Raw genomic sequence first — 14,524 nt, 5'->3', positions numbered from 1 at the left:
ACGGCGGCGGAGCCTACGGGCGTCCGCGGTGGTGGGCGATGGTCGGCGGCGGGGGAGGGGGGGGGGTGGAAAGGATGGCGCTGACGTAGATGCGGGACGGGGGAGGCAGCGGGGTGGAGGAGATTTTTTCCTGTAAGCCCGAGTGATGGAGTAAAAATAGAGGAGGTGGAGTTGGCTAAGGATAGTTTATCCTCCGCTATGGCTATTGGGGATCGGCTAGGTGCCGGTTATATGAGTAAAACCGAAATTCTCCTCTAACAGGTTGTAGGGATCTGTTTTTTTTTTCAAAGTTTGAGATTGCTAAAAAAACTCTTTTTTTTTTTTTGAAACTAAGAAGAACTCTCGGTTTGTTTGCATAGCAACGGAATTACAGGGACGCTGCCGACGAACGCCTGAGCCCCGCGCGTGGTCAGGCTCGGATCCGTATATAAGGAACCGACATGCTTGGGTTGGCTCGCCGATCCAGGGAAAGGAGAGGAGAGCTAGAAGGAGGAAGACCGCGTGCATTCGAAGCCAACGAGTACGAGTAACCGCCGCGCGCCGCCGCGCCGTTCCTCTGCTCCGCCACCACCCACCCAACCGCAGGTCTTCGTCCTCCCCTCGCTGCTCCTCCTGTCCTCCCCTGGCTGCTCTCCTTTCCTTCCTCCCCATCCCAGCCTCTCCTTCATCTAAACTTTGCCTTACCACCTCTTCTTGGTTTCTTGGACGCCTGCAGCAGCAGCAGGCCATGGCGCTTGTCTGCTCGTCCTCCTGGTGGACCAGGTTCTGGCGGGAGCTTCGAGAGGCTCTATGGGAGGAGGTTAAGGACGAGCTTTTGGAGCTCGCCATCCGGTACCTGTACGACAAGCTCTTCAACCGGCGCCATGAAGAGGCCGCCCCAGCCCAGTTCCCAGATCTCACCGAGTTCCTCGTCAACGACGACGAGTCGGCCAGCGAGGCCGCCGTATTCGGACCAAGACCGCCTCGCGCTCTCTGTCTCGGCGACGGAAGCGTCCGCCCTGGATTCTTGGTGTTCCTCGACGACGGCGTCGCGCGTGCTCCTCCGTTCGCCAGCGTCGACCATATCTAGGTGCCGGACAGCTTCTTCTTCCCTTCGGATGTCAGCTTTACCGGCATCCAGTCTTCGCGCGCAGGGCGCCGCGGCTCGGCCCTGTGCTCGGCTGCGGCGCCGCCCCCCTCCTGCCTCGCCGGATCCCGAGGTTCTCGCCGCCCTCCGGCCCCAGCGCGCCACCGTCAGGCCCGCCCCAGCTCCCTTGCGCCCCGGCGACGCCTCCCGGCCCCGGATACCTCTGGTTCTGGGTCGCTGCAGGGGCGGCCGCGGCCGCAATGGTCGGCACGCTCTTCTACTTGGCGCATAAGCGCTCCCAGACACGGCGCCGCACCGAAGCGCTGCCGGTGGAGCGCGAGGCCCGCCACGGCGCCACCGGCAGCAACGACGATGGCGACGGGCAGGCGAGGCCCTCCACCTCCGGCACCGCTGGTCCTTCCTCTTCGTCGACGACTGTCGCGCCGGGAAACCACCCTCCGACCCCGGGCCCCAATGGGCTGTAGAAAGCCCGGCCTCCATGTCGCCCGGTTCTCTCTCTCCGTCCAGAACATCGAAAAACAAAATTTCGCCGCAGAAGGATGGTTCAGCTAGCAATTTTCTTTTTCTTAGTTTTGGACACAGTTTCAGTTCCGATCCCGTACGAAATTGTAGAAACGACGATTTGATCATGCATTTGGGCTTATTTTCTTATGAAGGCGATCGAGATGGATTCCATGCACAATGTGTTCTTTCCTTTTTCAATGGCAACCAGTTCTCTCGGTCTTTAGCTAATTTGATTTGATGAACCACCGTTGCTTCACTTGTTACTGCTTCACAAAATCTGATGGACAAAAATGGGTATACCTGGCAATATATACATTTTAGACGCATGATTTCAGAGGATATCCTACTTGAAGCTGTATAACCCTTTGGAAATATGAGCATGGTGAAATAACATTATAATGTCGACACATGCACGACACCAAATAGTACAAATAAATTGCATACATACCTGATTGGTCTTCTTCTTGGCTGCTTCGTCAAATAATTTTGTGTACCGTGTGACTAATCCAGTGAAGATTCAGTGAAGTGTTACTTGAAATGTAAAACTCTAACATGTGGTTTGCACTATCGCTATGCTATCTACGACACATCCTTGCGCAGAACACACCCAAAAAATATGGTTTAGACCATTTATGCCTACATTCATAAGAACTTGTCCAAAAACCATCATCCTTAGGCCATACCGTCCAGTAACCATCATCCATGCATTTTCAAAATCTTCGATGCTTCCCAAATGGTTCAGCAACTTATGAAACTCATCAGCAAAGGTCTTGTGATTCTTAGACACATTCGCGAGAAGTAAACGTGCTCTCTTCGTAACATGTAATTTGCACCATCAATGTTCTACTTTTGGCAGTACCAACCAACGTTATCGCATTACCAATTGCTTTTGCTTGATCTGCAGCAAACAGAAAATGTGTTAGTAATATATTACCGCAGACACATTGAATATTTCTGAATATGACTAAACTGTCAGTATTGTAATTAATAGGTTCTTTTCCTCCCACCATAGTGACAAATTCCTTGAAAGCCCACGTAAAAGTTTCCGTATTCTCGTTTGTCAATAGCACTCCGGCAAATAAGACATTCTCAAAGTGATTGCTCACACTGAAAAATACTCCAAAAGGCATCTTATATATGTTAGTCTCTTATGTAGTACATCAAACTTGTTGCATCGCCAAAGTACTTACACATGTGCTCTACTCCGCCTATGTTGTCTTGACATAGCCGGTCCCAAGCCCGGATAAAGGAGGAGGGTTGTGATAGCCTTGGCGAGCCAACATGAAAACTCAGCCACTCTTATGGAGATGAAACCCAATTTTTTTTCGTTTGGACCGTAAACCTCTCAGAGACGCGCCACATTGGAACCCGGGTGTGGTGTCAACAAATGGGCAAAGGCTGGGCCATCGCTCCACCCCGGTGGTGCGCCGCATCTTGATCTGGATACGATGGCAAGGGAGCAAGATTGTTTCGTTGCATCCTTAGTGGCGCGCTACAGCGACGCCCTGGTGTAGTGGAAAATGAGCAAGGGTCTTGTCATTTGACTCGATAAGTGCAAACGGTAAGGAAGCTAGCCGAGCCTAGGAAGATCCGCTTAGGTAGATGGAACATAGGGCCCCTAAGAGGTAAGCTTTGGGAGCTAGTTGATTCAGTGGGGTGGAGAGGTGTTGATATCCTTTGCATCCAAGAAACCAAATGGAGGGGACAGAAGGCGAAGGAGGTGTAGGATACCAGTTTCAAGCTGTGTACACAGGGACGACTGCAAACAGAAATGGAGTAGGCATCTTGCTCAACAAGAGCCTCAAGTATGGAGTGGTAGATGTCAGGAGACATGGGGACCGGATTAGCCTGGTCAAGCTGGTAGTCGGGGACTTAATTCTCAATGTTATCAGCGCGTATGCCCCGCAAGTAGGCCAAAATGAGAACACCAAGAGGGAATTCTGGGAAGGCCCGGAGGACATGGTTAGGAGTGTATAGATTGGCAAGAAGCTCTTCATAGGAGGAGACCTCAATGGCCACGTGTGTACATCTAACACAGGTTTTGAAGGGCGCATTGGGGTTTTGGCTATGGCATCAGGAATCAAGAATGAAAATATGTCTTAAGCTTTACTCTAGCCTACAACATGATTATAGTTAACACCCTCTTTCAAAAGAGAGAATCATAGTTAGTGACTTTTAGTAGTGGTCAACACTCTAGCCAGATTGATTTCATCCTCTCGGGAAGAGAAGACAGGCGTGCGTGACTAGATTGTAAGGTGATACCTGGAGAGAGTTTTGTCCCTCGGCGTAAGCTCATGGTGGGTGACTTTCGCTCCCCCATTCGTGTTCAGCGGGATGAGTGTGCCGAAGTCGCTAGAACGAAGTGGTGGAAACTCAAGGGGGAGGTAGCTCAGGCGTTCAAGGAGAGGGCCATTAAGGAGAGCCCTTAGGAGGAAGGAGGCGATGCAAACAATGTGTTGATGAAGATGGCGACTTGCATTCATAAGGTGGCCTCATAGTACTTTGAAGTGTCCAGGGGAAGTAGAAGAGAAGCTAAAGACACCTGCTGGTAGAATGATGATGTCCAAAAGGCTATTAAGGAGAAGGAAGATTATTTTAGACACATCTACCTAGATAGGATTGTTTCAAGCTGTGTACACAGGGAACGGCTGCAAACAGAAATGAAGCAGGCATCTTGCTCAAGTATGGAGTGGTAGATGTCAGGACACATGGGGACCGGATTATCCTGGTCAAGCTGGTAGTCGGGGACTTAATTCTCAATGTTATCAGCGCGTATGCCCCGCAAGTAGGCCACAATGAGAACACCAAGTGGGAGTTCTGGGAAGGCCTGGAGGACATGGTTAGGAGTGTATCGATTGGCAAGAAGCTCTTCATAGGAGGAGACCTCAATGGCCACGTGGGTACATCTAACACATGTTTTGAAGGGGTGCATTGGAGTTTTGGCTATGGCATCACGAATCAAGAATGAGAATATGTCTTAAGATTTACTCTAGCCTACGACATGATTATAGTTAACACCCTCTTTCAAAAGAGAGAATCATAGTTAGTGACTTTTAGTAGTGGTCAACACTCTAGCCAGATTGATTTCATCCTCTCGAGAAGAGAAGACATGCGTGCGTGACTAGATTGTAAGGTGATACCTGGAGAGAGTTTTGTCCCTCGGCGTAAGCTCGTGGTGGCTGACTTTTGCTCTCCGATTCGTGTATAGCGGGATGAGTGTGCCGAAGTCGCTAGAATGAAGTGGTGGAAACTCAAGGGGGAGGTAGCTCAGGCGTTCAAGGAGAGGGCCATTAAGGAGAGCTCTTAGGAGGAAGGAGGTGATGCAAACAATGTGTTGATGAAGATGGCGACTTGCATTCGTAAGGTGGCCTCAGAGGACTTTGAAGTGTCCAGGGGAAGTAGAAGAGAAGCTAAAGATACGTGATGGTAGAATGAAGATGTCCAAAAGGCTATTAAGGAGATGGAAGATTATTTTCAACACATCTACCTAGATAGGATTGCAGACAACATAGAGAAGTACTCCCTCCGGTCCTTTTTAGTTCGCATGTAAGATTTTTCTAAGTTCAAGCTCGTAAAGTTCGACCAACTCTATAGAAAAAAAGACATCAACATTCACAATGTGAAATCAATATCACTAGATGTGTCATGAGTTAAATTTTCATATTGTATAACTTTAGTATGGTAGATGTTAATATTTTTTCATATAAATATGGCTAAACATTATGAAGTTTGACTTTTGAAAATTCTTACATGCAGAGTAAAAAGGACCAGAGGGAGTACAAGATGGCAAAGAAGCCCGCAAAGCAAGTTGTGAGTGAAGCAAGGGGTCGGGCGTATGGGGATCTCTACCAGTAGTTAGACACGAAGGAAGGCGAAAAACACATCTATAAGATGGACAAGATTTGAGACACGAAGAAGAGGTATGTTGATCAAGTCAAATGCATCAAGGATGGAGCATACCGGCTCTTGGTGAAGGACGGGGAGATTAAGCATAGATGGCGGGAGTACTTCGACAAGTTGTCCAATGGGGAGAATGAGAGCTCTACCATTAACCTGGACGACTCTTTTGATGATACCCACATGCGTTCTGTGCGGTGAATCTAGAAATCGGAGGTCAAGGACGCTTTAAAAAGGATGAAAGAAGGCAAGGCGATGGGCTCTGATTGTATCCCATACATAGCTATAGTGTGGCTAACTAAACTTTCCAATCTCTTTTTTCTGGCAAGCAAGATGCTGGAAGAATGGAGACGGAGTATATTAGTAGCAATCTTGAAGAACAAGAAGGATGTTCAGAGTTGAACTACCTACCATGGAATTAAACTGATGAGTCATACAATGAAGCTATGGGAGAGAGTCATTGAGCACCGCTTAAGAAGTATGACACGGGTGACCAAAAATTAGTTTGCTTTCATGTCTGGGAGGTCGACCATAGAAGCCATTTTCTTATACAATAACTCATGAAGAGATACATGGAGCAAAAGAAGGGCCTGCATATGGTGTTCATTGACATGAAGAAGGCCTATGATAAGATACTGCGGAATGTCATGTGGTGGGTCTTGGGGAAACACAAAGTCCCTGCAAAATACATTACCCTCATCAAGGACATGTACGATAATGTTTTGACAGGTGTTTGAACAAGTGATGATGGTGCTGATGACTTCCCGATTAAAATAGGACTGCACCAGGGGTTAGCTTTGAGCCCTTATCTTTTCGCTTTGGTGATGAATGAGGCCATAAGGGATATACAAGGAGATATACCATGGTGTATGCTCTTTGTGGATGATGTGGTGCTAGTCGATGATAGTCGGATGGGGGCCAATAAGAAGTTATAGCTATGAAGACAAACCTTGGAATCCAAAGGTTTTACACTTAGTAAAACTAAAACCGAGTACATGAGGTGCAATTTTCAGTACTACTAGGCATGAGGAGGTGGAGGAGGTTAGTCTTGATGGGCAGGTGTTGCCTCAAAAGGACACCTTTTGATATTAGGGGTCTATGGTGCAGAAGGATGGGGGTATAGATAAAGATGTGAATCATCGAATCAAAGCCGGATGGAAGAATGGGCGCCAAGCTTCTGGCATTCTCTATGACAAGAGAGTGCCATAAAATCTAAAAGGCAAGTTCTATAGGACGACAGTTCGACCCATAATGTTATATGGCGCTGAGTGTTGGCCGACTAAAAGGCGACATGTTCAACATTTAGGTATGGTGGAGATGCGCATGGTGAGATGGATGTGTGGCCACACAAGGAAGGACAATGTGCGGAATGATGACATACGAGATAGAGTTGGGGTAGCGCCGATTGAAGAGAAGCTTGTCTAGCATCATCTGAGATGGTTTGGGCTTATTCAGCGTAGGTGCCCAGAAGCTCCAGTGCATAGCAGACGGCTAAAGCGTACCGATAATGTCAAGACAGGTCTGGGTAGACGGAACTTGACATGTACATAGGTGTGTGGAATCTTGCTATTTGGGAGTAAAGACTTTGTTGTTGTTGTTGTTGTTGTTGTTGTTGTTGTTGTTGTTGTTGTTGTTGTTGTTGTTGCTGCTGCTGCTGCTGCTGTTGTTTCTGCTTGTTGCTGTTGTTGCTGTTGCTGTTGCTGTTGCTGTTGCTGTTGCTGTTGTTGTTGTTGTTGTTGTTGTTGTTGTTGTTGTTGCTGTTGCTGTTGCTGTTGCTGTTGTTGTTGCTGTTGCTGTTGCTGCTGGTGTTGCTGTTGCTGCTGTTGCTGCTGTTGCTGTTGCTGTTGTTGCTGCTGTTGGTGTTGTTATTGCTGTTGTTGCTCTTGTTGTTGTTGTTGTTGCTGTTGTTGTTGCTGCTGTTGGTGTTGTTGTTGTTGTTGTTGCTGCTGCTGTTGTTGTTGCTATTGTTGCTGCTGTTGTTGCTGCTGTTGGTGTTGTTGTTGTTGTTGTTGCTGCTGCTGTTGTTGTTGCTATTGTTGCTGCTGTTGTTACTGCTGTTGTTGTTGCTGCTGTTGCTGCTGCTATTGTTGTTGCTGTTGTTGTTGTTGTTGTTGTTGTTGTTGTTGTTGTTGTTGTTGTTGTTGTTGTTGTTGCTGCTGTAGGTGCTGCTACTGTTGGTGCTGTTGCTGTTGCTGTTGCTGTTACTGCTGTTGCTGCTGCTGTTGGTGTTGTTCTTGCTGTTGTTGTTGTATGTATGTATGTATGTATGTATGTATTTAAAAATATTATAAATGTTTGAAAGAAAATGTCCCTTATGTATACGAGAAAATGAACATTTTGTGTAATATTTATAAAAAATATTTAAAAAGAAAACAAATCTAAAAGACCCCGATGGAAACCTAAAAAAGCGTAGGAACAATAAAAGAACAAAGAAAACAAAAAAACCAAAGAAAAGGTAAGAAAGGAATAGGAAAAAGAAAAATAAAAAAACTGATGAAAAACTAGACTGCAAGCAATGGGAAAACCAAGAAGAAAAGACAGTTCTTTTTAAATACAGCGTTGGGCTGGCCTTCTATTTCCCGTATGTTGGCGATGCATAACAGAACTAGCTCTCACGAAAAACGATGCGAAGCATCTATAGCAGATCGGCCAAAACTATAAGATAGCCGTTGTTTTACGGTTTTGAACAGAAAACTAACCCAACCACATCACTTAAAATCGGCTGATCCGTATATTGTTTTGAGGAAACCTTAAGACGAGCTTTAAATATCTCAAACGTTCAGGATTCGGGGTAAATTTTTTAGTTCTCCTTAAACAAAAAAGGTAGTTTGTGGGAGGAAAGTTTCAGGTCCAACCTTCGCCGGCCTACGCAGCCTCTGGCCAAATTTTTGGTAGATAGGCCCGATTCAGACAGGAGCGCCTGCCTGGATTTCGCATCCTGGACATGCCCGGACGGTTTCACAATGCAGGTTTAAGTTTTCTTTATAATGCTTTTACGGTACCATGGTATAAGGAATACCTTTAAACTCCCATGCATAGTGGATCAAGTTGAGTCTGGGCTGGGCTTATGGAGGACGGGAAAATCGAGTATGGCCCTGAAATAAGAATCGAGTCCAAACCGCCGGAGGGGGGCAGAGAGAGAGAGAGAGAGAGAGAGAGAGAGAGAGAGAGGGAAAGGGGGAAAGAACCCCCTCCCCGCCGTCTCCTTCCTTCCCCTCTTCTCTTCCGCGACGGCTTCGGACAGACAGAGTCGAGAAAGAGCTCGGGAAAGGAAGGAATGAAGACGAGCCGCAGCCCAGGGATCCTGGTGAAGCTGCTGCACGAGGCGGCGGGGCACGTGGTGACGGTGGAGCTCAAGACCGGCGAGGTCTACCGGGGCTCCATGATCGAGTGTGAGTACAATTGGAACTGCCAGATCGAGAACATCACCTTCACAGCAGAGGTACTACCCCCTGCTAATTCATCGATCGCCTTGCTTGCTTTCTCTCTTCCCCTTCTCTGATCTCGTTTGGTGATTGGTTGATTGCAAATTGGACGGCAAGGTGTCGCAGCTGGAGCACATGTTCATCAGGGGCAGCAAGGTCAGGTTCATGATCATCCCCGACATGCTCAAGAACGCATCGATGTTCAAGAGCCTCGAGGCTAGGATAAGGGTACGCTCCTTCCTCCATCCATCCTCTTCCTTTCAGTTTGTTTTTACCATTAATTAATACAGTATATTGATGCTTACTGTTTTTTTTCCGCTGGTGCGTCTAGGGCAAGGGGTCGGCCATCGCCGCGGCCGTGCCATCGCGATGCGTGCCCAGGTAAGTAGCTTCCTCAGTAACCTACATTTTACAGTTGACCCTATACAACATTCGAACATTGAGTTGGAACAGGTTTGATTTAGGAGAGATTGATACCTGCAACTATAATATTCTTGGGCTTCTTATGATGCACACTATGTTTGCGGACGGGTACGAGACCTGATACATGGGTTTAGTGTTCTTAGTTTTCTATATACTGTTATTAGCCCTCATTCGGCATACCAGGAAAATTGAGAGTTGCATATCACTGGTAGAAACAGGGCCTGTTGTCCCGGTTCGTAAGGGCCTTTTGTCCTGGTTCCTGAACCGGGACTAAAGGGTCGGTACTAATGCCCTGTCCCTTTAGTCCCAGTTCAATCCAGAACCGGGACAGATGGGCCTCCACGTGGCCTGTGCGCGGAGCCCAGGTAGGAGACCCTTTGGTCCCGGTTGGTGGCACCAACCGGGACCAATAGGCATCATGCGTCAGCATTTCTATGGCTGGGGTTTTTGTTTTTTTGAAAGGGGGAGGGGGTTTGGGGGTTTTGGGGGGTTAATTTAGGTGTTCCATATATTGTGTTAGCTAGCTATAATTAATAGAGAGAAGTGTCCTCTCTTATGTCCGTGCTTGGTCGACGCTACGTACTATACATATGTATAGAGAGGACTAGACACGCTAGCTAGCTAGTAAGCAAACGAAGGAAACAGAAGATCGTCATGAACATATATGCATACAGAGAGAAGTGATATAGACCACCTCTCCTTCTCCAAGATATTGGTCGAACAACAAGTTCTCGTATATCTATCCGACACTACGGGCTACATATATACAATAATTATCTCTTACAAATATAATCATACGGACTCATGGTCCACATAGTATTCTCCGTCTTCAGCGATCACATGGTCAAGAAAGAATGCCGCCAATTCCTCTTAAATTGCTCGCATGCGAGCTGGTGCTAGGAGTTCATCCTGCTTCCGAAACATCTATAATTTGAAGAAGGGGGTCAATACATATATATATGAATGAATGAAACTCAACACAAATGATGGTAATAAAATAAAATTGTGAATGTTGTTATTTACGTACTTCATATTGTTCGTCAGTGTAGCCCCGCTCACAGGTCGTGTGGCGGATGGACTCGCAAACGTAGTATCCACAGAAATCATTCCCTTGTTCCTGCCACAACCACTTTACAAGAAATAGAGGTCAATCAAACTGATAAGCAAGAATGCCAAATGGTATTGATGAAACTAGCGCTTGAATCAATAGGAGATGCGCGGAACATGCTACTATAGTACTTACTTTCAGGTGTCTAAATTGCAGTTTCTTCGGGTGTCCTGGAGCTTTTTTGGAGAATTTTTTCCAAACCCTGCCAGACAAAGAAAAAAATTACTTGATATATCAAGAAATGAACAAAGTTGCTGATATGGTGGATAATGATCGATTTAACTTACTTCTCGAGCATTTGAGCCATGTCCGCATAGTCCTGGGGATCTTTTCGTTTTGAGTCTAAGATGGTTACTAGTCCCTGCTCAAGCTTAATCTCTAGGAGAATATAGTGGTAACTGCACACGCATGCATAACTCATCAATTACATTACTATAACCTTGACTAATATATAAGGGAAACCGAATACGCACAAGACAGTAACACTCACTTGAAGTTGTAAGGAAAGAGTATTATATCTTTGTTTTCATTTATTACCAACGATCATAGCAAGTTGGCCTCGGTATCTGCAGCATGAAATTTAACCTAAGTTGCATCTATGAGATATGTGTTAATGAACCCAATATCACCGACTTGTCTTTTCTTCAATTCGGCGATCTTCAATCTGCATAATATAGTGAGGATGATTATAAATACATGCAATGAAAGAGCTGAGCTATATAGAGAGACTTAATGATAGAAGTAGTACTACTTACAAACAGTAGCAGGTGACCGTTGTTTTATCGAGGGCCAATTGATTGAAAAACTGAAAGAACTCCTCAAATGGAACAGGCAACAGTTCAGTTCCAACGAGGTCATGCTCCTTTTTAACTTTCACATACAAAGTACTCCTCCCCCCAGAGTCTCTGCAGATTTTCAAGTACCAATCATGCAATCTTCGCATCATCGTTGATAGAGATCTTTCATCTTTGACGAGAAGCTTCCCGTACTCGTATCTTTGTATCTGCACCTCCATGAAATCATAATGTACATCGTCGAGCAGGTAATCACCAAGATTGCTATAACCGGGCACCATCCTCGGATCATTAGCGACGTTGTCGCTAGGCACCTTGAGCGGGGGGCACGATTGCTTCGCTTGTTCGCCGAGCTGGGCAATTTGTTTCCCAGCTCGTCGTTCTTTCAGCCTTTGATCACTGATAGTACTTCCCGACCGCTCCGCTTTGGCAAATTCCTTTCCAATAATGCGCTCATAGTTTCCTTTCGGCGGAGACTTGGGTGGTTTTGTCAGGGCAGCCAGAGTGCGCTTCGCTTTCACCGGATCTACCTTCTCCTCTGGAGGTGGATGTTTCTTTGCTTTCACCCCTTCAAAGTAGTTCCTCACTTCTTCTCGTGCGATCTCGGCGTTCTCATCTGGGGTCCTCTCGTATGGTAACTTCTCTGGAGTCTTCAGAGAAGGACCGAATCTGTATTTCCTCCCGCCTCTGGCTGTACTGCTAGACGCCGGCAGAGCATACGGAGCGGTTGTCTTCTTTAATTTCTTACGAGGCGGAGGAGAAGGACTACGACGCGCCGGAGCAGCCGGTGCGGCGGCAGGTCTCTTCCGCCCTTGCTGACGAGGCGGAGAAGGAGGAGGCTGGATGCTTGGGCGCGTCGGCGCAGGCAGAGAAGGAGGCGGAGTGCCGCCACGCGCCGGAGAAGGAGCCGGTCGAGTGCCCTGATCGTCACTCGCCGGAGGAGGAGGCAGTGGAGGAGGCGGAGTGCCCTGACTCGCCGGAGGAGGCGGTGGAGGAGGCGGAGTGCCCTGACTTGCCGAAGAAGGAGGAGGAGGCGGAGGCGTCCACTTCGGAAGGTTGATGAGCTCCTTCCGCCATAGGCATGGAGTCTTCAGAGCAGACCCCAGCCTAGTCTCCCCTTCACCGGTAGGGTGGTCAAGCTGGAAGTCCTCAAATCCCTCCATTATTTCATCCACCATCACCCTAGCATATCCTTCTGGAATCGGCCGGCAGTGAAAAGTTGAGCCGGGTTCAGTAGGATAAACAGAGCCAACAGCCGCCTTGACCTTCAAATTCATCCATTGCGTCATAAGGTGGCAATTTTGAGACTCCGTGATAGCATCCACGGGATAGCTGGCAGGAGCCGTCAAGGCATGCTCCGGCTGAAGCAGCTCGGTGGAAGCCACGCTGCTTCTCCGCTAAGATGGCGGGGTAGCTTCGGGGGAAGCTTCGGCAGTACGTTTGCTGCGATTTGCTTCTCGTTCCTCTATCGCTTGTACCCTTGCTTGCAGCGCCTGCATTTGGGTCTACTGCAATTTTTTCCTCCTCTCCTGGGATTTGTAACCGCCTGCGTCCGGAAACCCAACCTTCCACGGAATGGAGCCTGGCGTGCCTCGTGTTCGTCCAGGGTGCTCAGGATTCCCGAGGGCCATTGTGAGCTCGTCGTTCTCTCTGTCTGGAAAGAACGTCCCTTGCTGCGCTGCTTCGATAAACTGCTGAAGCTTCCTGACTGGTATGTCCATTTGATCGTTCGTCCAAATGCACTTCCCTGTTACAGGGTCCAAGGTTCCGCCAGCCCCGAAGAACCAAGTCCGGCAACGGTCTGGCCAGTTAATTGTCTCTGGTTCGATCCCTTTATCAACCAGATCATTCTCAGTCTTGGCCCACTTAGGCCGGGCTACGAGGTAGCCACCTGACCCCGTGCGATGGTGATGCTTCTTCTTCGCAGAATTTTGCTTGTTTGTCGCCGACATCTTCTTACTCTTTTCCGATGTCTTGTGGGCCACAAATGCGGGCCAATGATCTCTGATCTTCTCATATCTGCCCTTGAATTCTGGTGTCTCTTTATTTTCGGCAAACTTATTTAGCTCTTTCTTCCACCTCCTGAATAGTTCTGCCATCCTCTTAAGAGCAAAAGACTTGATTAATTGCTCTTTAACTGGCTTCTCTGGATCATCCTTTGGCGGTAGGGTGAAATTTGACTTCAGCTCAGTCCAAAGATCATTTTTCTGCATATCATTGACATAAGACACCTTAGGGTCTTCTGTAGCCGGCTTTAACCATAGCTGGATGCTAATCGGGATCTTGTCCCTAACCAAAACCCCGCACTGAACAACAAATGCGCTCTTTGTCCGGAGGGGTTCAATCGGTTGGCTGTCGGGCACGATTGCTATGATCTCAAACTTTTCATCCGAGCTCAACTTTTTCTTCGGGCCTCGTCTCTTTACCGAAGTTGTGCTCGATCTAGAGGGCTAGAAAAAAGAACAAAGACTTAATTAATATGTGTACATACCAAAACAATGAACGCATCAATTAGCTAGTCAGCAGAAGCTTAACTAATATATATATACCTGGCCGGACTCGGTTCGGTCACCGGAGACGTTATCACGGTCTCCTTCTTGCACCGGCATTGGGTCACCGGAGCCGTCCTCACGGTCTCCTTCTTGCACCGGCATTAGGTCACCGGAGCCATCATAATCATAGCCAGCTGCTTCCAGACCATCGGTGTTGTTGAGAAACAACGAGCAGACGGCATCACTTCCTCGTGCGATTATGTCCCCCAACAACTCTTCTTGTACTTCGTCTCGGGCGGTGTCCATAGTTTCTACAAATATTGACAACATGGCAATTATTATTCAAACATGACAGATGGATATATTAGTGGCAAACGTAGAACTAATATTAATTAGTGGCCTCGACGCTGCTTCTCTAGGGTTTGGGGTGGCCTCGATGCTGCTTCTCTAGGGTTTGGGGTGGCCTCGACAACGCTTCAAGGATAAAAAAAGAAGAGGAAGAATAAAAAAAGAGGAGAAGAAAGAATAGAGGAGTAAGAACTCCTCTATTCTTTCTTCTCCTCTTTTTTTCTTCTTCTGCCTCTTATTTTTTATCGGGAACGAGGGTCGTCGAGGGTCACTGAGCGGTAGAGGAAACCCTAAATAGCAAGTATCGTGGGTGTGAGATACATGTGGCCGTCGGTGTCGGACACTACATCCACGTCCCACAAGTGGCGTGGGCGTCGAAGCCCGCGTCACTTGTGGGACGTGGATGTAGTGTCCGACACCGACGGCCACATGTATCTCACACCGAC

General features: G+C 47.6%; 1 protein-coding gene and 1 pseudogene across 1 annotated transcript; both read left to right on the top strand.

The window, feature by feature from the left end:
* Positions 1–464: 464 nt before the first annotated feature.
* On the top strand, positions 465–1,611 carry LOC123147574 (uncharacterized). The gene is made up of 2 exons (XM_044566841.1): positions 465–585; positions 716–1,611. Exon 2 carries the CDS (start codon positions 728–730, stop codon positions 1,067–1,069), a length of 342 nt encoding a protein of 113 aa, XP_044422776.1. The 5' UTR covers positions 465–585; positions 716–727; the 3' UTR covers positions 1,070–1,611.
* Positions 1,612–8,765: 7,154 nt separating this feature from the next.
* On the top strand, positions 8,766–9,528 carry LOC123152869 (small nuclear ribonucleoprotein SmD3b-like; annotated as a pseudogene).
* The last annotated feature ends 4,996 nt before the right edge of the window (positions 9,529–14,524 follow it).

The sequence above is a fragment of the Triticum aestivum genome, chromosome 7A, assembly GCF_018294505.1.
Source record: "Triticum aestivum cultivar Chinese Spring chromosome 7A, IWGSC CS RefSeq v2.1, whole genome shotgun sequence".
Lineage (NCBI taxonomy): Eukaryota > Viridiplantae > Streptophyta > Magnoliopsida > Poales > Poaceae > Triticum > Triticum aestivum.
This window is presented reverse-complemented; position numbering and strand designations above follow the sequence as displayed.

What these genes read in the sequence shown, in the direction of transcription:
- LOC123147574 (XM_044566841.1), top strand. Translation starts at nt 728, where the DNA reads ATGGCGCTTGTCTGCTCGTCCTCCTGGTGGACCAGGTTCTGGCGGGAG.